This window comes from Eutrigla gurnardus (assembly GCF_963514095.1).
Source record: "Eutrigla gurnardus genome assembly, chromosome: 4".
Taxonomy (NCBI): domain Eukaryota; kingdom Metazoa; phylum Chordata; class Actinopteri; order Perciformes; family Triglidae; genus Eutrigla; species Eutrigla gurnardus.
This window is the reverse complement of record NC_139918.1, coordinates 15941472-15966109: the sequence shown is the minus strand read 5'-3', so window position 1 is coordinate 15966109 and position 24638 is coordinate 15941472. Positions and strand designations below refer to the sequence as shown.

Sequence of the window (24638 nt, the reverse complement as noted above, 5' to 3'; positions counted from 1 at the left end):
TAAAGATAAAGAGATCCCATGCTGTGTGTTTTTTTTTTTTTTCAAGGTCAACACTTTCAGACTGCTCCTTTTCAAATATGTGCTGCCCTCCTCTTGTCTGTGTCTGGTTGATAGAGATGCTGTTGTTTTGTGGACACGCTGGATGCCTCTCCTACTAGTGGGGACAGAAGGGGGCAGTGTGAACACAACAACCTTAGGAAGACATAATTGACTGCAACGTGGACCAGGCTAGTGTCTTAACACGGCCTTAGCATTTCATCTCAAAATAAGGATTGTTATTATTCAGCCAAACTGGAACATTTGGAGATAGTTTGGTAAACATTTAACAACAAATTTAAAAAAAATTTGCATGTAGTCTCTTTATCCCAAAAAATTAATTCAGAGTTTTAGTAGTTTGTTTCTGTAGCTTTAAATTTTAATAAAGTATATAATACAGAGCAGCCTGCATAATGGCATTAAAGCGGAATCTCATAAAGACTGCCTGCATCATGCAACTAGATCTCTAAAAGCACCTTGAAAAGAAAAATGTTCAGTCCGTCTCATATTCCTTATTTACTATATGGTAATATCTCAAGTGAGTGCCTCCCCAACACATTAATCTACTCTCTTTGCATCTAATCAATCCTCTAAATAAATGAAAGTGAGCCACAACTAGATGTCATCACATTTATCTGCAGGCGTGCCTCAAGGTGCACACACCTTAACGCTGCTTCTCTGGAGAGGATGGACTGTGGAAGTACTGATGGGGCCACTTGACAGCTGGGATTTATTTTTATTCTGTTTTGGATGGTTGTTTCGTTATGATGAGGATGGACATTACAGCTAAAGCATCACCGTGTTGTATTCTGTGATACATCAAAACCGGTTTAGAAGATGCTTTTGCAGTTTTGTATAAAAGCAGATTTTGCAGGAGACATGTTAGGAAAATCTGATTTACAGGCAGCATGATTCTCAATTTCAGCCTGGCGCCATCATGCAGACGATGGGCCCGTTTCGTCTGGATTCACTCCAGTGATCGCTTCTGATCGCTGACGTGAAGCCGAGTGAATCAGAGCAACATTCTGTCTTCTCGAGCTGCCCAAAAAATTCTGTTTTTCGAGATCTTTTTAAACTCGGGGAGGAAATAAATGGAGGTGTCCCACTCAAACCGTCCTCTCTTTGTTCATGAGCAAGTGGAGAGTTGATCCATGGAGCTGTTGGAGTCGAGGAAAGAATGTGAGTGGAGAGAGGTGCCACTGTGTCTAAAATATCAATGAGGGGGATGCTGCCAAGTTTTGGAGCACAGAAGAGGAAATAGGTCCTCTGTCCAGATAGAGGAGTCCAGGCAGCTCTTAATATCTTTAATCTTGTGGAGAATACTGACTAACTCATTTAAAACGTTGTCTCCTGTTCACTTTCTTCAGTGTTTCTACAGTACAGTAAATCATTAGGGAGTGTGTCCCTTTAAAGTTGAGCTAACTACAGCGTCTGTCATTCAGTCATACTGTACAGCTTAACAATACACTGGAACAGTGTGTTTGCCCAGGTGAGTCTTTAATGTGGAACGGCGCCGAAAACATGCCAAACAAATTCATCAGTATAACAATACATGTTCCTTTTGTTGCCACACTCGTTTGATTTCAACGATATTTATCTTAACAGGATAATAATTTGTGAAAGTCTCTGACATTTGTGGCTAGCTAGCATGATAATAAATCCGTGGCTTGGAACATTTTTTAGTTAATTAGAGTCAATCAATCCAAACTTTGCTCACTTACCGGTGTGAAACCGGAGTATAATGAGCAGAAATCAGCATGGTGATTGGAAAACACAAATTACAGCTGTTAAAGAGAAACTCATCCACTTTTCTTCTGTTGATGCCAATGCCTGCTGCGAGGATTTAAAATTAGCATGGCATTCCTTTAATGGATGTTAGGAGAATGTGCTCCTCTATAATTAAAAAAACCCTGTTAATATCCTCGTGGGCTAAAATAAGAGGGGTTCTTATGATTACACGACAACTCTTTGAAAGGGACGTGTTGGTCACTTAAACCAAAAGGAAATGCATTTCATTTTATTTTATCACAACACTCGTGTTTGGTCCCATTGCAAAAATATATCCCTAAATTACCGCTTCCATACAGTATGTGCTATTTATGTGACGTATTAGTAATGTTTTTTTTTTCTATTATGAGCAAATGAAGTAACGCTACATAATGATGTGTGACCATACTGTAGCGGCGAGGTGGTCAGCGCTGCTGCTTCAGTAAGAGCATGTGGATATTAATGAACTTCCCTGATATATACACGAGACAGTCTTTGCTGTTAAAGGTAGTGTATATATCTCTACGGTCAGAGCATTCATATTATTCCTGACATATTCCATGCACCTTCCATTCATGGTGTAATGATGTGAGTAATAACCTGCTGATGTTAACAGCGCCCTACAATAGGACCTTTTATCTGATCTAGGCTCGCAGTGGCAACGATGTACGTATGACCTCAGTGCTGGATGTAATTTCCTCTCCAGAGCTCTTGGAAAGGGAGAGCTTATGTTGTTGAGCTCATGTCGTCGGGGCTGGTAACAGCAGCTTGCCATTGTATTAATTATTGTCAGGGAATCCAAGGGGTGTAGATAATACAGAATGCACTGGTTGGTCCCATTTGTTTCACTTGTCAGTGGAGTGAATAATTGGGAGTGCTGACCATATTAGACACAGAGAATTTCTAAACATACGACTCAAACAGTTTGCAACACAAAAGTATGGCTCGGGAATGGAAAAAGCCTAATGTCTGAGAATTTTCAAATCAGTATGGAATAATTTGCTGGCTTCCCGTTGCCAAAGGAATCTACTGAAGTTTAACTCTGACAACAGTAATGCAGATTAACTGTGAAACACGTAATTAGAGAAAGCTTGTTTATTATTGCATGTTTATACATATTCTGCGGAGCAACACTTGTGAGCACGCTGCATGTGCTTCTCAGGTAATTGTCACATATCCTGCACCCCAACTTCCTTCTTTAAAGGCTTTAGGACATTGATACAGTTTCAGTAGAAACTGGGGGTTGCTAATACAATGGGGCTCATCTTGCAATTCTCCCAAGGAATAACTATCAGTCCTGCTACAGCAGCTTCAGCGTCCCTAGGTGACCGCGCCACTGAGCCCGTGCTCGCTCCACCGCACCCCACTCCACGCCTGCTGCCACCCTGAAGGTAGATGCATCACGCTGGGGAAACTGCGCAACAGCAGTCCCCTCTCCCGCCAGCCCCCCCTCCAAATAAAAGAACTCCTCCACAGCACAGTGACCTCCTGCGGCCCTCGCACATCTCCGGGTGTCCACTACAACCTCGGTCCCAACAGCCCAGACTCTCCCTCGGGTGAGTCTCCACACCACCTCCCATGTCTCCTCCTACCTGAACTGCACAACTGGTATCCTTTTTTTTTGTCATTTGAGAAATGCCACATACACACACACAAATACTGTACACACACACGCTCCTGTGCTCACTCTGAAGGGGACACCGCCTGTTCCTTTCTGCTCACCTCCCGGCTGCCGGCTGACTCTCTGAGCCGTGTCTGTGGTGGCTACGCCATGTGTGGGGATCTAGGGGTTTCAAACAGCAGGCCTCCCTTACTCCCTAAATGGCAAATATAAGTGCTTCCAATTTATTACACCGTGGACGTTTTATGAATCATCTCTGGCTAACTTTGATCTGAGATGACATGCACACGCTAATCAGTCCCAGTATCAAATTATTTGTAAAAAGAAATAAAAAGAAAATACATTTCTAATTGGATGAACGCGCCAGTTCAAATGTCCAAATTCATCATGATAAACTAAAGCTGGCGTTGGAACTGTTGCACTTTAACTGACCCTTTCACTTTCCCCTCACCTCTATAGATTAAACTAATGCTTCGAATGAACTCATTTGTTCCTTTTGTGTCAAAGCTACTCTCAGGAGATGACAAACCGGTACAACCACCGGCACACAGATCATTTCAGTGACAGGTTACTGGGACTCTGAAGCAGGGACTCCCCACTCTAAAACGCCTTTAAATATAGTAGAGTAACTGTTTCCGTATCCAAAGCAATTAGATCACAGTCTAATATCATTTCCGATGTAACTGTGAACTCCTGTAAGATCATGCAACACACAAGGAGACAGATGTGGAGCCAAAGGAACCCTGCTTGTATTTAGTTAACAGGGAGCCTTTAATTTAAATGTAACTGCTGAATGCTCTAATTCAGTATTTACTGTAACCTGCAGTTTGCATTAATTTAGCCTCCCTACAGTCTTTCTAAAGAGGCTGCCTGCTGCATTTTCTGCCCCCCCCCCCCCCCCCCCTTTAATATATGTACATATATATTTATTATTACTATAAAAAAAACAACCTTTCACTAACACATACATTACAACTTTCACTTTATAGGTTGCCATACCACACCACACTTAGTTAACAAAATATTTTACAAACAAGATGATATCACCCTCTCCATGATATTAATATGATATGTTCTCTGATCTGTAAACAGCTGGTTATCTTGCTTTTCCACGATAAGAGAAAGTGCTGAGGATTTACGCTTGGTGAGCACATTTGGGCTGAATCTTTCACACGTCACAAATTGCAGATGGGAAGCAGTGATCTTGAACAGCCGATCACATTTCCGTGACCATCTGACACCTTCCATTTAGGAAAATAATACTTTCTATCTTAGCATACCCCTCTCTGCAGCAGCCAGCAAAGGGAATTATGCCTGGTAGACTTTGCTATTCACAACTTTGGAGCTTCTCCTTTTTGTTTTTGTTTCATTGCACTGATTGGATTAAATGCTCACTCTTTAGTTATTTAGTCATTCAAGGTCACAAAAAACGTCTCCAGTTTGTGCTGTTTTAGCTCTATATTTATGTGTTGATGAGGCCGTGCTATAATGTGAGCATAGCACAGGAAGTTGTGTAGTACCTGAGGGTAAAATAAAGAGCTTATTCTACCATTTAACTAGATGCAGAGTAGCTCTCTTCTCTGTGAGTGAACCTCCGTATATGAATCGCATGCAACTGTTGTTATTTACTCTTTTATCTCCCCCACTTGTGTGTCTGTAACGTCGAGGACAAAAGGATGTAAAGGCTTTTTTTTTACCCAGAGAGGTAGATATGGTATCTGAGTAATGTGACAGATAAATATGAGTCGGGTTAACTGGTACAGAGAGTTGTAAATCACTGTGGTGTGATTCTTTGTCTCAAAGGGTTTAATTAGTCTAGAAATTCTTCTCTTATCTGATGACCCCCCCCCCCCCCCCCCCTCCTTCCCAACACCACCTCCCCCTCCCCTCCCCTCCCTCTGCACACTGCAACAACTTACAACCATAAACGCCCTGCAATCTGAAGACCAGTGGCCTCAGGAGACTGAGTTGCTACAAAGAGCTGAAAGAGTTGAAAATGGTCATTTTATTGCGTTGGAATAGCTCGCTGGAGACTCGGGTAATGTAGTGCTAACTGAGTGCTAGTAAAGATAACAGTATGCGACTGTGGAGTGAAATACGGTGGGCTAACGCGATGCTCTGCAGTGACAAGCGCTGGGAAAACAAGGCAACACAAACAACGGTCGTGAAAACACAAAATGCCAACCGCTTTCTCAGTGATTCCAAACGGCTTATTAATACAACTGATTTTCCTTCGGTGATGATTGTTATTTGAGATGCAGTGCACAGTTTAATCAATCATCTCACAGCGTTCATGTAGAATGAATTTGCTGGGTACAACTACAAGTGGAAGGATATGCAGGCTGCGTGCTTGTCAAACACCCAAACATGAGACAACATTCCGGTTCCGTCTTTTAGAAATGCTACCTACATGTGGCCTGTTATTGCTTGACGGTAGCACGGTGTTGCTCTAGTTTCATAGCACATGAACAAAGCCGTTTATCCGCTATCTGTCATTTCATAACTTGTGAGGTATCTGTCACTTCTGGTCCCAGGGGAGTCCCGTATGTAAGTTTCTTTACTCTAATTGAGCTCTTTGTGTAATTGACAGTTTGTTCGGTCCTCATAAGTAATTTCTAATAGTTTCTGATTGGGTTTGCAAGAATGTTATTTTAAAAGCGGCAACCATCTGGTTTCAACCCATTAATGATTAGGATTGCCTGATTGGTCGTGAGGAGGACACATAGTCTTAATTTAGACAACATTAGATGGCTTTCTTTTAAAATGTCAGTGCTGAACATCCAGACCAGACTGGAAGTACCTGGGGCTTTAAGCTTGTTGGTTGTTGTTGGGTTTTTTGTCAGTGCAATGAATTACACCAGAAGGTCAAGTGGACACTCGCATAAGACAACAAGTCTTATTGTCATTGAATGATTCATCGATCGGCTGGCTTTTGAGGATAAAGGTCAGACTCGTAGGTGAAAGTGTGCAGGCATATGGAATCTGAATATCCAACCAGGACTCACACAAACACACAAACACACACACCACTGTGCACTGATGGATGCTGTATTAGGTTGCAACCCTTTTGTGTTTTGGGGCCTGCAGCTAGACCTCGGGTTGTCAAACAGGGAGCTGATCAGACAAGATAATGGTATATGAAAACACTATCTCATGTGAGACTTGTTGTTTTATAACTTTACATCACTTTGTGGTGGATGTGTTTGTGTCTCACAGCCTGATGCTTTTGTCACATGGGAATTAAAAAAGAGGTTGTGTGTGTGTGTGTGTGGGGGGGGGGATTTAATGTGTTTTAATTCGGTATTATAAACAACGTGTAGACACTATAGTGCGTGTGGTATTTGTGATGCGGATGCAAAACTTGAGTTTGTGTAGAGCACCTTCTTTTGAAGGACTAGCAAAGGAGCAGAATGAGATGAGGGGTTATTTTGGCGATGGAGATTAAGGCAGGGGCTTTTTGTCATTTGTGCGAGACAAGCCATTCATCCATCCAGTTCACAGCCAAAAAAAGGCTGGTCCCAGAAATTAGCAGTTTCAGCTCAGCAGCAAAGTCGTCGGGCTGTGAAGGCAGAGAGAAATTGACTAATTAGCAATGCGCACTAAAACTTGACGGTTCTCTCTATAACAGCGAGGGAAAGACTCGGTTTTTCTCCCCCTTTCTCTTTTCTTTCTTCCATAGATGTTTGAAATCGCAGTCATTTACGCTCGACAGTTTTTACAATAGCCTTGAGCCATAATTTTGCGAGTCTCTCCAGCATCCATACCCCTGCATGGTCTCTCTCCACCGGCCATGCACGACCGTTTCTCTCCCCAACCGTGGATTTCCTATTACTCTCGTTACGACTCACTGAGCCCCAGGCCCAAGGATAATGATGTGTTGTTTCTTGGTAGCATAATTTGTCACACGTATATTTCTTCTTCTTCTTCTCTTGCAGAAAGCACAGCTCCCTCTCACACACTCACACACTTCTTGTTAATTCAGAAGAACAAATGATCAACGTCAACAAATAACCCGAAAATAGTGACTTTGTGAGTTGGAATCAATGGTTATTCTGAGACGCCGGCGACCATAGACTTTCAAGGAAAAGGACATTTTCTTTAAAAAAAAGGAGAACAAAGGGGAAAATTCACGTGAGAATATTTTGGGAACCCGAAGCTTACTTTGTTGTTTTTTTTTTCTCGCTCAAGAGCTCGAAGTCAGGTAAGTTTTGGCTCCTTGTCGGGCGAGCTGCTCACATCGTTTAGTTGTGACCGGCGCTTTTCGCGAATCTGGCGACAACGTTAACGGACGCTCTTGTGTCAAGTTTGCACACATTACGCACACGGGAGAAAGATATCGCTTTTGTGGTAACCGATAGATATGCACGTTAGGCTCAACTTTAGCGAAAGCTGCGTTTGCGGGCGAATATTCTCCCGATACTCACGTCCGTTCAACTCGGGCAGGCTAAAAAGGCGAAACACAACCAACAACAAAAAACGCATCCGTGGCACCGATACTAAACTAATTGCTTTTTTTTTTTTTTTTTTTGTATGACTCCGTAAATCTGTGCGGTGTGTAATGTCCTCGTCGTGGGGGTGTGCGGCGACATGGGAGAAAGGGGAGAAGTGTTGGCTGAATTGCTGCATGCCTCTTTCTCGCCTTATCCCGACAACTTCAGCTGCGTCGCCGAGGGGGAAGCGCTGCAGCATCTCCGTATCCTCGCTGTGTTCTGACAGCGCCCTTCAAACCCCCTAAAGCCTCCATGTAAATCAGCCCCGGGCTTGAGAATGAACGCGAGCGGCGCGCCGTGGGAACTACTGCGTTTTTTCTCCGTCGCTTTACGAACAGAGCTGAAAGTTGAAAGCCACCGGAGCCGTTTTGGATGTCGATTCTCTGGCGCGGCGCCGTGGCTCTCCCCCGCTGGACGGACGGCACATCCGCCCCGTAACTTAACGCGAGAAACCCTCCGCCGTTGTAATAGGTGACTGATTGCGGATCTGTGGGGCTGCGTTTTGTGTTGTGTCGAATACGTGACTTGAGGTAAATGGCTTGCATGCTTTATTTGTTGCCTAGGTGGCGTCCACAGTCAGGAAGTCATGTCCAGATCGGGTGATAGAACATCCACCTTTGACCCAACACACAGTGACACCCTGCTGCACGGGCTCAACCTCTTATGGAGAAAGCAGCTGTTCTGTGATGTGACTCTCACCGCCCAGGGACAGCAGTTCCACTGCCACAAAGCCGTGCTGGCATCCTGCTCCCAGTATTTCAGATCCCTCTTCTCTTCCCACAATGTGATCAACAACGAGGGGGGCAAAGGGGACCAGGGCAGCAGTGGGACTCCCTCATCCTCTCCCGATGACAAGCTGGTGACCCCCAGCGCCAGGCCCATCAATAACCTGGTGCTCCAGGGCTGCTCCTCCATTGGACTACGATTAGTGCTGGAGTACCTGTACACTGCCAACGTGACTCTTTCCCTGGACACAGTGGAAGAGGTGCTGTCTGTCAGCAAGATCCTCAACATCCCCCAGATTACCAAGCTCAGCGTGCAGTTCCTCAACGACCAGATCTCCGTGCAGAACTACAAGCAGATCTGCAAGATCGCCGCACTCCACGGACTGGATGAGACCAAAAAGCTGGCCAACAAGTACCTGGTGGAGGATGTGCTGCTGCTGAACTTTGAGGAGATGTGCGCCATGCTAGATGCTCTGCCACCCCCGGTGGAGTCTGAGCTGGCTCTCTTCCAGATGTCAGTCCTGTGGCTGGAGCATGACCGGGAGACTCGCCTGCACTATGCGCCGGACCTTATGAAGAGGCTGCGCTTCGCCCTCATACCTGCTCCAGAGCTGGTGGAGAGGGTGCAGTCTGTTGACTTCATGAGGACTGACCCCGTGTGCCAGAAACTACTCATGGATGCCATGAACTACCACCTGATGCCCTTCAGGCAGCACTGCAGGCAGACCACAGCCAGCAGGTGAGGAGAAGACAAACAAACAGACACAGAGAACACACACACACACACACAGCAAGCTACTTGAGAGTGGACGGAAGGTGATTAAAACGCCTCCCACTTGTTAAATTTGAACAAATTGCAGTCTCAACTATATCGCCCACTTGCTGAAACACTGGTCGCGCCTCTTTTGCAGTTTCAAACCATGTAGGTGGTCAGTCAGAGGTGCAAGGCATTAGGCCCAGTTGCCCAGAGGATTGTGGGGCTTTTCCCGTATAAGACTTCCAGCTGTCAAGGGTCTTGATCTACTCGGCGCTCCACTGTATCCATAATTACGAGGTTACCTCATGTTTTAGTGAAGGAAAAAAAGAACCGACTCGTTATTTCCTCACACATCTGTGTAATTGCTCTCTAATCAGTGTCGACAAGATGCAGCAAACTAGATAAAGGTTATGCGTTCGGCGTGTAGCAACTCTCATGAATACAATTTGAAATGCTGTAATTTAATTGTTGCCAGGATTGTATGGTAATTATGTAACAATTCTGGTATGAGTACAAGAATAACACGGGTATCAAGGATACGATATACACAAATTAAATAGACTCTTGGGGAATTCAATATTTGGGAATGTATCGTATTTGAGATTGTATTAAATAAGAGACAATTTGACAATGCTCCCTATTCAGGTCAGTAAACATGTCTCCCTCACAAAAATAGGCCAGGCTGCATGTCTCACTTCCATGTTGGTCCTGATAGGTACTTTAGGGAGCTGGTAAGTAGGCAGGCGTTGTCAGTAAGTGGATTGATTGATGGTGCAGGTGTCAGGTTTTGTTTACAGAGCTGACTACAGTCAAGGCTGGAAATGTTTTGAATGGTGATGGCTATCACAAATCTGATTCAAATTCACTGCATATACATTTTTTAAAGAGCATGAACCTAGAGCTGTGGCATTGTGAGAATCTCTAAACTTGAAAATCAAACAAAGAATATTTATTAATTCCTACATGATCCCAATAGCATATATATCTATTCCCACATATGAACCTGAATGAGCAAAGAATTAGGAATCCTCATAATCAGTTTCACATGCCACTGTTTCTCTCCTTTCAATTAATCACCATTATCTATGTCCAGGGGCTCATTTGCATATGAATAACCCCAAAACACTTCCGAGTGGGCCAGTAGCAGAGAGAATGTACTGAGACGACTGTGATTTCACCAGGCGTGAAAAAGTAAAATATGAAAAAAGGTGACCGAATATGAAGGCCAGCTGCTCTTGATCTTTTTTTCCTCTTTTTTTTTTTTTTTTACTGCATATTGTGATTAATTGGTAGATTTGCGTTCAAATCCATTAGGAGCCAGATAACGGCCATTAACATACAGTAAAGTGTGCACCTTTTGGGTTATATATCATATACAAACAGCAGGGAATATCTCTCAGGTGGCTCAGAGATGTCACATGAATCATTGCAGCCAATGAAATTGAGACATTGTATAGGCAGCTTTATGTACTCAATGGTGCTTTTAGCCTCCAGCATGGCACCCTGCAGGATCGTCTTGGCTTCACAGCTAATTGAAAAGATATCTTTGAGTACAATAACCATTCAATAACGCATGAAAATGATAGGTACACTGTTCAGCAATTTTTTTTGTGAATTCTAATAAATGTGGCCATATTGCCTGATTTGTAGCTCCAAGTTCAGCAGTTGTACCCAGACAAGGAGACAGTTATTAACTGAATGCATGCATTTGTTCTTTAATTAATTTGCTGATGATTTAATTTATAGATTGAGTATTTTCAGAGTGAAGAATACAAATACACCACACAGTTACTGGTAATACTGCCAATGTAATTATGTAAATTAAGGTTTCCAGGTTCAGATTGATCTTATTTCTTTGCGTTTTGGATCTTTTATTTCAAAGCTTAATACCTGTTTTGTTCCCTGTTTCCTAATACACACCCACACTTTTGACATTACAGAATCCGTTCCAATAAGAGAATGCTGTTACTGGTGGGTGGTTTGCCTCCTGGACCTGATCGTCTCCCCAGCAATTTGGTCCAGTACTATGACGACGAGAAAAAGACATGGAAGATCCTCACAAGTGAGTAGCAAAAGGCTCTGCTGCTTTCTATCTTTTTTTTTTCTTCTTCTTTTTTTTTTTACCTGAGGCATCTTGTGTTAGTGGCTTTTATGATGAGAAAAAGTTGTTCCTGTGGATGACTTTAACACAGGTTAATTTCCATGGAAAATGAGGGGAAGGAGTTCCCTAAATCCTTTAGGTAATAATGTATCACTATCACTTTTAATATAAGTTTTTAATCAGAGCGTGACTTCACAGCACTGTGGAGCTTCATGCACGGTTTCCCTTGTTTTTTCCTGAAATATGCTGGGAGGATGCATGATGAGATTTACCTGAATCTAATGATCTATTGTGGCAGAGAGAGAGAGGGAGGGAGAGAGAGAACAATAATGAATGACATATTTCCTCGATACCTTTTTAAAGCTCGCATTGATTATTCATTCACATTGATCAATACATGAGATTGAATTACCCCGTACTAACTAAAACACAGCCTGTTGACCTGGTGTCACTCTTGATATGAGGTTTATATGAGGTGAGTTAAATACCAAAGAGATGGATGGAGTGAGTGGAACACTGCGGCCGTTAAGCCGACACAAACATTCAGAAGCAAATATGTTATCTCCATTGACTAAGTAGCAAATATAAAAGGAATTTCTATTAGGGTCCAGTTTATGATACTGATTTCATGATATCGTATTGAAAGCAAGCGGTCATCATTTCCCCCAGGAATCCATTCTATTAAAACAGAATGTAGAGTCTGTAGAGGTCACATTTGAAGACTTCCTGCAGCACTCACCTCTGTGTGCTATGCTCTTTTTCCCCCCTCTCTGTCTTCCCTGACCTTTTAAGGCTTACCGCTATATTGTTGTCATATTGCAAAGGTCAAACATGAGCTAATGGGAAACCACATTTGTCCTTTGCATCATCATTGCCAGACATATTGAATTTTTGTCCTTTTGTTTTGGTTGGAGCCATACCTCAGCAGTGTCCCTCCATTCGTACATATTAGCCATGGGTCTGTTTCCTGTCAGCTCGGTACAGTGCCGTTTCTATTCTCCTTTTTTTATGGTGCTTGTTTTCAATGAATCTGGTTTATTTCTCTTGTTGTATCCTAAATTCAGAGAAAGTTTTGGACATTGAGTCTTACGCCGCTTGAATATTCAAGCTACTTGAACGTTGCTTGGCACTAATTTGTTATTTTAGCCTCGTGTTTAGCCAAATCTGTCGGGGCGCATTTTGCTAAAGGAGCCATGCATACACAACAGCCTGCAGCTCACTGGTGTCTGGATTGTCATTTCCTCATTTAACTCATACTCCCGGGTATAGCCTGCATCAAGCAAAAGGTCAGTAGGGATTTCAATCACTCAAAACGAAAAAGTTAACACTCAAATGGTCCGTGGCCAAGTGGAAGGACAAAACTGCAAAATCATCCCCTTAACACACCAGTGGCCACCTGATGTAGCCTCCGCACAATGGATGTGGAATAGAAGATTATTAACATTCAATCATAACTTTTCAATGAGGCGAAACCTGAGAGGGACAGCCTTTGATTAAGACATTCATCAACACAATTTGGGGAGATTCTGATCCCTCTCGTTTGTGTCAGATTTGTCTGCCGGGCGGTGATTCCAGTGTGAAGTTTGCCATCTAGTGTGCCCACAGCAGCGTGGACAAACACAAGACAAAGGCAGGCGCATGCTCAGCCACAACGCTGGACTATTCTTCCCCTTCTTCTTTTGAATCCAGCCGATTATAAAAATGTCCCACTTGAATATGGACCTCATCTACGCAGCGTGGCCTAGAACAAAGGAATTCGGCTCAGTGGGGATGCGATTGTAATGGTGTGAAAGGCACGTCAGAGCTGGAGCAGCAGTGGTGCATTAGCTGTGGAGTCATTCAACCAGCCCAGACTGTGCCTCTGCCTATGCAGAGGTTTCTGACTCCCTCTAGTGAGCCCTAGAGCTCACTGTACACTGGAGTGATGGCGTCCATCTCATAGAGGTGCTTGTCCTGCCCTCCTATGGCCTGCCTAGGGGACGCATAGGTAGATTCATTTCATACTCCGCTCGTAATTCTTATACATTATAGAAGGAAAATTAATTGATATGCTTTATTGTTTTCACTGCACAAGACTATTACAGGGGTCTCAATTATAATAGCACTTATCCCACTGTCACCTGTATCTGAGGCACCTGTAGAGGCAGGCAAATGTTCCAAATCCTTCCACAGTACTCCTCGTACTGCAGCCTGTGACATACTGTAAAGCAATAATCTTCTCCTCACACGGATACGAGATGATTTTTAGTACGAGTACAAGTCGCTAGACGTCAAATAAAAAGCCGCCCATCCGTGTCCTATATACTGCTGACTGAATGATAATGTAAATAGCATGTAGGGGAATTTGGCAGTCATATGGCACTCGTCTTTGAGGTGCACTGGAGGCAGGCAACCTAATCCCCTCGTTCCAAGATAAAGCTGTGTTTAGTGTATGTAGTATTAGTTCCTATCTGAGGCTCCCCTCCCATAGAGGAGCCACACATGTCAGCCAGCCAGAGTGAGATTGCAGGGAGAGGCCAATTGGAAAGGAATGAGATTCAAGGCTGTCTAATTTTGCAGCAACTGTGATCCATCAGGCGGTGGGGAGGTGACAGTGGAAATGACTGATGGAGACAGACAGGTGGGCTTTAACATTTCACTGATTTGTGCTCAAAAAGCAGCGGGCCTGAGATTTATTGAGTGAACACGATCATGTTCATTATGACTGTCACCTAAGACCATTTCTCTACATCTCAATGGGGTCACTTCAGCAAAAGAAGATGGAGGAGAGGAGGGGAGCACAACAACATACCCAAGGGGAAATCCTTCAGAAGGGGTCCTGCTGCGACTGTGGGCTTGTAGCCCATTTATGCTTAGGTAGTATGAGTATGATCCACTAAAAATCCTATTTATTAGACACACTCCGTATATTGCTAGATTAATGGCTGCTTTGGGGCATTTTAATGCGAGGTGAGGAATAAAGGAACACTATTGTACTGAGATTCAGTAGTTACTGGCAGGTGAGTTCAGTTTCATAATTTATTTAAATATATTATATCTATCTATCTATCTATCTATCTATCTATCTATCTATCTATCTATCTATCTATCTATCTATCTATCTATCTATCTATCTATCTATCTATCTATCTATCTATCTCATCTGATTAGATCGAGGGGAAGATAGATAGATAGATAGATAGATAGATAGATAGATAGATAGATAGATAGATAGATAGATAGATAGATAGATAGATAGATAGATAGATAGATAGATGGATAGAACAGTAGAGTGTTGGCTGTGCCTCATATTTTCATTTGTTCTGGTTTAAGAGTCAACAGGCTTGATTTCCCTCAAGAAATCTCATTGATGGATGAATGGAAGGTTTCAAGACAAAAGCAATGATGAGGGGAGATAAATCCTATAACATTGACTCACAGGGACGATTGGGAAATAGACGTCTGTGTCACTTTAACAAGCACGTCGGCCTGTTGTGATGAGTACATTGCCTATTAAATCAATCTTGACATTGACAACTACTTGTCAAACAATAGGAGGACTCAGAATGACAAAATAAAAATAGTCCCAGAACAAAGAACACTGCCAGTGCAATTATGACTGATTAAAAAAGATTTTCTTTTAATGAGAACCTCATTTCATGTATTGTCCTGCCCAGTAGACCTGCAGTGTATCAGGGATTGGTGGATCGGTTCAACCAGAGCCTGAGCTTTCTTCAATGACAGGTCAATCTAGTGTCACAAGAGCAGTTGAGACATAGGCCTCCATATTTTCATTGTGTTTAGTTTCATTAAGTACTATTAGAATTCACTTAAGAGCAGAATTGATTTATAAAGCTACTTTTAGGATTATATTTTATGTCAATCAGTAAAAACAAAACCTCATGTGTATGATTGTATGTTCTTTGTTGCACTACGAGGCTTGAGGTGTAATTAATAGGTTACCCACTAATGTTAAATAATGGCCTCACTCATTTATGGCTGAAAGAAAGTAAGTTGTTGTTTTTGATATCTGCTTAGAAAGAAAATGTTACTAAATGTACGCGTTTGCTTTAAACCACTTCTTATTGTTATTGTGAGAATGAAATCTGTGTTGATCAAATAGACTGAACTGTGTTCACCTGTTTCATTGGAATCAAGTGTTATTTATTTGGTTTATTTGTTTTTATTAGACTTTATTTCAGTTCCAGGTTTAGGATTGGAGACTGGTCGACATGCCGCCCTTCATATACATACATTTGAATTCAAACGTTACTCACCATCGTTCACATGCTTCACTGATTGATGCCTTTGTCATTTCTGTGTCTCTTCTAGTAATGCCTTACAACAGCGCCCATCACTGCGTGGTGGAGGTGGAGAACTTCCTGCTGCTGCTGGGCGGAGAGGATCAGTGGAACCCCAACGGTAACACCACTCACCGAACGTCTTGCTTCCCAGTGATTTCACACAGCAAATCTGTCAGTGTTTACTTCATTTTGGAGAGCGCTCTGAGCCGGAGTTTAATGCCAGTTCAAACCCATCAGAGTTAATGTAACACTTTCGGATAGTTTCAAACACTCATCCGTGAGCCAGTTCAGCTCTGAGTGGACAAACAACACTCCGCTCAACACTCGTCAATAATTGGCATGGAAAAATGACTGTTGTTCACAGTGAAATATTTGCAGTGTAAAAGTGTTAAGAGGGCTTTTTTTGTGCAATGGTGGTAACACACCGCCATAGTAGGAAACAAAGACTGTAAATGATCAAAAACTCTCATACTGTACTATTGTTCTTATTCCGTGCAGCAGTACAGTGATGCACGCAGCGACACCAGTCATGTTTATTTAGCTCTGAGAGTGAAAACCAACACGATAACAACACACGTCATTAGAGATAATTTAAGATGTTTTCAACAGAATTTCCTCCAAAACCAGATCACTCTATGATTTGGAGAAAAAAACAAGCCTTCAGTTGGCACTTGTTAACTCCGATGGTGGTGAAAAGCAGCACCTATTAACACTGGAAATCATTATGTGTGGGTGGTGATTTTCAGATAATGTGTTTATGTTAAATGGAGACTTGTGCATTTCATGGGTGCTGTGTGTTTGGCAGAGTTAACCAATTAGAGCTGAAACCTGCCACATTCTGCCTAAACTCTACCATAAAGACTCACTCAACTAAATCGATGAGTGATCGTTGTCATTGATCTTGATTTCTGTTTTGCAGGAAAGCACAGCACTCATTTTGTCAGCCGCTATGATCCCAGATTCAACAGCTGGATACAGTTGCCGCCGATGCAGGAGAGGTGAGTCTATTTGTGGCAATATAGACAATATAGGTCCAGTAAATCTGACGTATTTCTATGGGCCTTGGAAGACCTCCACAAACATTATTGACATCTTATAGGACACATATTAAAAGCAAACACATCCATCAATGATCACCACTTATCCTGTGTAGCTGATCCCAGCCGACATTTGGGTGAAGGCAGGGTCCACCCTGGATAGGTGGAGGGACAAAAAGAAAAAGCAAACTTATTGGCTTAGTATCTTTATTATCAGATGTTTTATCACCATATTTAGAATTTCTGATGTCATGTAAAATAATGTCTAAAAGTAGGTACACATAAAAAAAGATGCTCACAGCTGGTAAGCGTGTAACTAGCACAGCTCACATACGTCAGTGAGGCCGTGACAAATCCGATGATACATTTTGTCATTGCTGCTTTAATGATGTTGTCTGTTCTGACACTTCCTTCCTCAGGAGAGCCAGTTTCTTTGCCTGCCGCCTGGATAAGCACCTGTACGTGATTGGTGGTAGGAATGAGAGCGGCTACCTCTCCAGCGTGGAGTCCTACAACCTGGAGACTAACGAGTGGAACTACCTGTCACCTCTGCCGCAGCCTCTGGCCGCCCATGCAGGAGCAGTGCACAATGGAAAGATCTACATATCGGGTAAGGAGAGAACCTGCCACACTTAGTAGCCTCTTTCTTTTGTCACAAAAAAACGTTCAACTCTCTGTAAATTATTTGTTATCCCTCCCTCCGAAATGTCAGTAATCTTTATCACAGTCATGATAAAACAACAGTGACCACAGACAACTATAATGACGTACACAATCCACAGTAAGGCCAAGTGCTTTACTCAAGTTATACATGAGGTAGATTTAGCTTTTAGTATTTTGCCACTTCAAACACTACAGTTTGGAGGGAAATTGTACTTTTTTACAACATTACATTTGTTTGATAGCTTTAGTTATGAGTTACTTTGCAGATTGAGATTTTGCATATGAAAAGCTATTGGTTTATGAAGTGTGTTAATATAATGCATTGTTCTATTGTATCCAAGAGTAGATTTGTCACAGTTTCGTAGAGCAGGCAGCAGGGGAAGGACCAAAAATGCAGACCAGGCAGGCAGATCCATGAAAATAGTAAAATGAAGCAAAATAGGCTTTAAGCTGGGTGTCTAAATAGCAGGCAGGAACAGCAGCAAAAACGTCTAACTAAAGGCTCCAAACATTAACAAAGGTGAATGACCACCAACGGTGAAAAGACTATAAATACACAAGAACATGACATCAGGGCAGGCTGAAAGCTGATTGGTACTTGGAACAAAGGGAACAGAGCGAGGCTGACGAGGCAACGGCACACGTGATGCACAAGAAAAAGGAGGGAAAACCACAAAGAAAGGAAGTCTAACAAACACCGTAGTTGAATTTGCCTTCACTGTGACCCTGCAAACCGTTAAAGTGCTGCTTACGCAGTAATGCATAAGATTTTTATAATGAATTCATATGTTATAATACAACACGAACACAAGTCATTCTGTTCCATGTTGAGCACTCACTTTTAAACCGTGAGATTTCTACATTTATTTAAATAAAGGCAAATCCAAAACACATTAAACATAAGAAGACACCACGAAGATAAAAAAATAAGTGACATATTTGCTTTAGTGACTTTTTAATCTATCAGTAAAATAGTAAAATAATCATAACACCAACGCATAATGTCATAAAATTCCCCTCTTCCGAAAGCTATCCCTGAATCATCAGTGGGTTTTATGACTATTGTACTGTATCAGGCACCATGCCAGTTATTGCAATATAAAACTCAAAGAAGGGAACAAAGGCACCAACCTTGAGTGTTTGAATAGAGCTGGTTGGGAAAGTCATTAAGACGCACTGTGATCTATCTACTCACTATGTTGTGGTGTTGTCCGAATGTATAGTGATAATTACTATACCCGGCCACAAAGTACTTTGTATTTATTCATTAATTGGGGAAAATATGCTTATTGCCCCACAGAGAACAGCAGCATCCACCACTCCTTTCCTTCTTACCTTTCACAATAAAAGCCCTGCATATCTGGTGCATCGCTGCTTACCAGGGGAACTTAAATTCACTCACAGCATTTTAATAATATGCAACTCAACAAAATAGCAAATATGTATTTATGAAATTAAATTCTGTCTGTTTTTATTATGCGTGGTCCACCAGCCACCTGATCTTGCACGTTTTTCATTGTAATTGTTAACAGCATTGATATATTTGTGGTTCAGAGGAAATGTGTAGTGTCCAAAAGTGTTATTTTATTTTTTTAATTTGCCAATGAGCTCACCATTTAGTCCTCCACATAGTCCTCTGACTGATTTATACATTTAGGATAATTTTACAGTATATTTCAACCCGGGTATTTTTACAGTTTAACAATAAATCAATTCACCTTCAATGAAGGATTACCACTCATGGTCATATGTGTCAGTTTGTCCTACAGAGTGTGTTACATGAGCAGCCAGCTGTCTTCCTACAGTATGAACTTCAACACAGTGTTAAAGGCATAGTTCTGTGTTTACCTGTTGCAGGAGGAGTTCACAATGGAGAGTATGTGTCCTGGCTCTACTGTTATGACCCTATAATGGATGTGTGGGCGAGGAAACAGGATATGAACACAAAGCGTGCCATTCATGCCCTGGCGGGGATGAACGACCGCCTATATGCTATTGGTGGAAACCATTTGAAAGGTAAGCACTCATGCGTTTCAGAAAATTAACTGAATAGTGGTCAAGATCTCTAGTTTTTTTTTTTTTTGCCAAAAGAGAATATTGAAAGAGGTGCTGCCATTATGAGCAGGCAACAATGACCTTTATTACACCGGACAGCCTCTTTCACCATTCAAGGAATGAAAAAAAAAAACAGAACGACTGAATTACAATTATGTGTTATGTGTTCAGCAACACTGAATGGCAGCTATTTGAATGGAAATTATGAAAATATGGAACTAAATACCTTTTACTGCCACACTTTCAAATCCAGCTCATGAAATCTTTCCACGACCAGTAAACCAGTAAGAAGAACCACAGAGAAAACGGCACATACAGAAACCATGTTGGAACACATCTGATTGTGAAAATGTCTTTTTATGACCTTTTAAAGTCAAACAGACAATGTATTACTGTAACCTGGACCCACAATATTACCTGCATGCGATAGACTGAAGTACTGTCCTCGTTTTAAGATATGTGTCTTCCTCCCTCACACAGGGTTCTCCCATCTAGACGTTATGTTGGTGGAGTGTTACGACCCAAAGGCTGACCAGTGGAACATCCTGCAGACTCCCATCCTGGAGGGTCGCAGTGGTCCGGGCTGTGCTGTGCTGGATGAAAGCATCTTCCTCGTAGGGGGCTACAGCTGGAGCATGGTATGTTCTCACGCATCACATTACATTATTTTACATTTAAGGATAATGCTGGCAAAAGTCTACATTTTTGTTGTCAACAAATCCCATGAAAAGACCAGAACCACTTGTAGGGGACTATTTACAGATGCAGATAAATACACATATGGTGCACTTGGGAGTATTTCTGGCAACAGGAGTGTGTGTGTGTGTGTGTGTGTGTGTGTGTGTGTGTGTGTGTGTGTGTGTGTGTGTGTGTGTGTGTGTGTGTGTGTGTGTGTGTGTGTGTGTGTGTGTGTGTGTGTGTGTGTTCATGACAATAACGGAACAGTTTCTATGTTGTTGCTGTTTTTGACAGCAGTGCAAGTCTGTTAAGCAGAGCAATACACTCTATGTGGCTTTGGCTACGCAGACACTGAGTTAGTTGTTGGTCTTTTCATGGTTTTTGTTGACAAAAGAAACAGATAGAAAACCACCAGACTTAAAGATGCTTTTTACAACATTCAGAGCATTTCCATTGCCCCTCAAAGGCTCTCAGCATGGTGACAGCTGAGCTGGCAGCTAACGGTGCTAACAGTGTAAACTATGTTAACTATGCTAACAGTGTTTACCTGAATGGGATCCAGAGGGGTGGGTGCTACGCTTCTGTGGGTCGGGACGGCGTTATCAGCTGTAAGCGCTGTATGAGCATGGTCCGGAGCAGCGGCCGTGAGCGAGCCAGCGAGGCACGCTCACGTGCATGAACATGCACTAAAAGCATGCTCTGCCAAGCCGTCTATGTCAACAACGCAAGGAGAAGCTTGGATAACAACACACACAGAGGGAGAGCGACTTCATTCTCTAATCAGGTCGACATTTCTCCTGTATCTTTAAACGGCCAATAGTTTCTTGCTGCCATTAATGCTCTGAATGTCGTATATTGCACCTTTATTTCGTTTGCTGTTTTTGACTACATGCATTTATGTAAACTTGATTTTGTTTCTCCTCAGGGGGCCTATAAGTCTTCTACCATCTGCTACAGCCCAGAGAAAGGAACATGGACAGAGTTGGACGGAGAGGTGGCAGAGCCCTTAGCAGGTCCAGCCTGTTCCACCGTCATACTGCCCGCCTGCCTTCCCTTTAACAAATGACAACTAATCCAACCGAGGGGCCGCAAGGCTGCGGAGAAGGAGAGCGAATGGGAGGAGGACCATCAATAAGCAAAACAGTCGTCAACAATTTTGTGACAAACCCTCCAGTCAGACGACGGGGGTGTGTATAAATTATTTTTTTACAGGTTTGACCAGAGCACTTTCGTTATTCCCTACTAAAAAAAAAAAAAAAAAAAAAAAGAAGAATTGTGTAAGTCATGTATTTAAACTCATCTGTGTTCTGAGAAATGGTCAGTTTCATATTTGATTTGCGTTAAACTGATAGTAAGTGTTTTTGGCTTCTCTTCTATAGCACGCATAGTGTTGAACTGAATTATAGCTTTGAAATTCATTGTATCTTGTATTCAGTAGAGGCATAATTCCATCAAAATGCAGTGTTGTTTCATGGACTGACACCGGCTGAAAAGGTGATCAGTCCCAAAATGTCATGGGGTTTAGTTAAGCTAGGGCTGGGTGAGTTACGTTAACCTTGATGATCAAAATGTATAAATATTCTTCATCACTCACGTTATAACTCATTCCTCTCTGCTGGATTGTGCACTTATCTCGCTGTCGGGTCATTACAGAACTGTTTTGTTGTCTTTCTCTAAAAATGAACTTGTTTTCATGTCTAAAACGGGGACAATGCGGGAAACGTTTCCTGACTTCAGTTATTATTTAACAAACAATAAAAAATGCTTTTTAACTCGACGTGCAAGCAGATAAATCGGGTCCAAACACAATTGTAAATTGTAAAAAGACACGTTGATCTTTATGAGGATGTGCCCATGTCACCCAGCCCTAATTTATAGCTATATCTTAATCATTTATACCCAGACTGAAGTCGTGTTTCTGTATAACTTGACAGAAAAGAAAAACGTGCCAAATGTTTGTGGCAACTATTCTTCATGTTGCAAGCAAACCAGATGAAGGTTTACCATGAATTCTCAATATTCATATGACGCACTAATGTTGACATTAATTACACAATGATGGTACAATCAAATTGTAATTGCTAGCCAATGTATTTATGGGTAGCATGTTTGGGTAAACAGATGGAAAGGACATTGGTTTGTTCACCTTTACAAGTGGATGCTAACAGGCCTGTTTATGAGGCCCGGTAGCATTTACCTTGGTGGGATTTTAATCTTTAATGTATGAAAAACAGACGAGCATACAATGGTTCCTAATGCACTAATTGTGAACTTTTAATTCAGCAAACAAAGTTCATTGAAATGTAAATTAATTAATGTGCTGTGTTTAAAAAAAAATGAAATGAATCTAAGTCCAGTCTAGTCTACGTTATTAGGTTCAAAAAGTTGACTCTAAATATCGATGCAGTCCTGTTGAATTCTGTAAAGATTTGTTGATTTCATTCTTGTACATAATCGCTTGCAGTGAAACATTTTTGTGCACTCAACCTTGGATTTATTCTCAAATCCTGTTATGTCCTTTGCATTTTAGAATATGAAAATAAATTGACTCTTGATGATTAAAATACATCTTTCAGTTCTTTGATATTTTAGAGAATTTATTGAACTACGTGTGATCAGTCTGATGAAAGTCTCAAAAATAAAAGTACCTAAAGTGCATATACTGAGCTAAAACTGACTTCAGGGATTCCACAGTTTGATTTTGACATGGTTTTATGACAAAACACATTTCTACCATCCGTTTTTCTCTTTTCTTGGAATCGTTTTCTGCCTCCAATTGGAATCAAATGATTGACACAAAACCGACACAAACGCGCTCCTTGGCTGAAGTGTCCACCACTTAAGCAGGAGTTGCTTTAATTTTAAGGTGAACAAAAAGTTTGAGAGCCACTGAACATGGAGGGACTTGTAATAACTCTTCTGATTGATTCAAACACAACTTCACACGTTGACAGAATGAAGCTCAGACACAAAATAAATGCCAAGTGTTCACAACTCATAAGCACATTTAAAAATATTTGAGCAGGAATATTTTCCCTTTCTGCTTGCTTGGTACTCAGAAACTAGAGCTATAGCTTCAGATACCTCCCTGCAGATGAGATTCACTTAAATGTCACCTCTGCAGATCCTAGCACCCAATAAGGACTTGTCCTCATACTAATAGAGGTTAGATTATTAATTAGCCTAAGTTTAAGATTAAATCATAACAGAATTACACCGAGCTGGAGTCTGTACGATGTGAACCAGCAAGCATGCAAAGCCAACCTGATGTTCACCCTCAGGCCGGCCTCTCATGCCAGACCAGATCTGATTTGCCAACCATTTACTACCAACTGTCTCATACACCAAACAGCATGTTCATCCTCACACACACACACACACACACACACACACACACACACACACACACGCACACACACACCTGATGTTTATTTCGAATGTTTTTTTTTCCCTTCTTTCTCCTTTCAATGGCAGCAGTTTCTCTGCTTGCCATCTCCACGTCATGCATCCATTTGGCTGCCTGCCTGGAGGATAAAATGGCAATTATTTCCTCACAGAGATGATTCTGCTAGATTACATAAATCCATATCTAATTCACACAATATGGCATCGGATTCGGGACATTAGAAAATTCTCAGTGGCCTTCGTAAGACAAGTCTAACAACAACTAACCCCATGCAGTTTATCTCCATAAACAACATGATCTCAGTACTTGAGTGCTGTCTCAGAGCAGATAATTAAGGGGACTCTGGGCAATTAAAGGATAATAGACCCTTGATTAAGACAAAGAATTGGAAAGCCATCCCAGCACCAAAATGAATAGAAATGCAGTTTTGGTTTGAAGTCTTCATTAATCCTTCAGTGTTGGTTTAGCAGATGGTTTCTGTGTCGCTCTCAGTCCCACAGCTAACACCTCTTCCTCAGTTTAGGGAATAACAGGATTGGTTAAAACGAACATGGCTGACCTTTTAATTAAGTACAGGGACCATCATGGCTCTGTTTTAATCACAGAGAAAGGATTCTCGGTCCTTGGCTCTAGTTTCATTATATAGTACAGACACAGGACACACTTTTATGGCCAAGACATGTTTAAAAAAAAAAGATTTGGGAGAAAACCTTACTTTAATTCAGCTTCCTTTTTCTTTTTTTTAAACAATGCATATATCAAGCTTATATACTGTTTTAATATTAAACATTACATTGTATTATTACTGACACAAATCTCTCTCATATAGTGCACAAAATGCACAACATCTAGTAAAAATAGATAATTCTCATGGATTTAGTTTGAATTTGCATGATTGCCTTTTCATTGTATATTTCTGCATTATGTGTCAACATCAGTTTATGGGTCGCCGATACATTTAAAAAGCACACTCCTACTGTATTTTTCCTGCTCCAGCATCTTATCTCCAGCATTCATTC

The 24638-nt window shown here is 41.7% G+C and overlaps 1 protein-coding gene across 2 annotated transcripts; it reads left to right on the top strand.

Annotated features, from left to right (window-relative positions):
• Nucleotides 1-3214: 3214 nt before the first annotated feature.
• klhl14 (kelch-like family member 14) lies at nucleotides 3215-22771 on the top strand. Of its 2 annotated transcripts, none has more exons than XM_084007841.1 (9): nucleotides 3215-3359; nucleotides 8478-9378; nucleotides 11337-11458; nucleotides 15809-15898; nucleotides 16700-16778; nucleotides 17237-17427; nucleotides 19338-19496; nucleotides 20016-20173; nucleotides 21139-22771. In XM_084007841.1, exons 2-9 carry the CDS (start codon nucleotides 8501-8503, stop codon nucleotides 21277-21279), a joined length of 1818 nt encoding a protein of 605 aa, XP_083863967.1. In that variant the 5' UTR covers nucleotides 3215-3359; nucleotides 8478-8500; the 3' UTR covers nucleotides 21280-22771. The 2 variants fall into 2 exon arrangements, with proteins under 2 accessions (XP_083863967.1, XP_083863966.1); XM_084007840.1 differs by lacking the exon at nucleotides 3215-3359 and adding an exon at nucleotides 7119-7625.
• Nucleotides 22772-24638: the final 1867 nt, after the last annotated feature.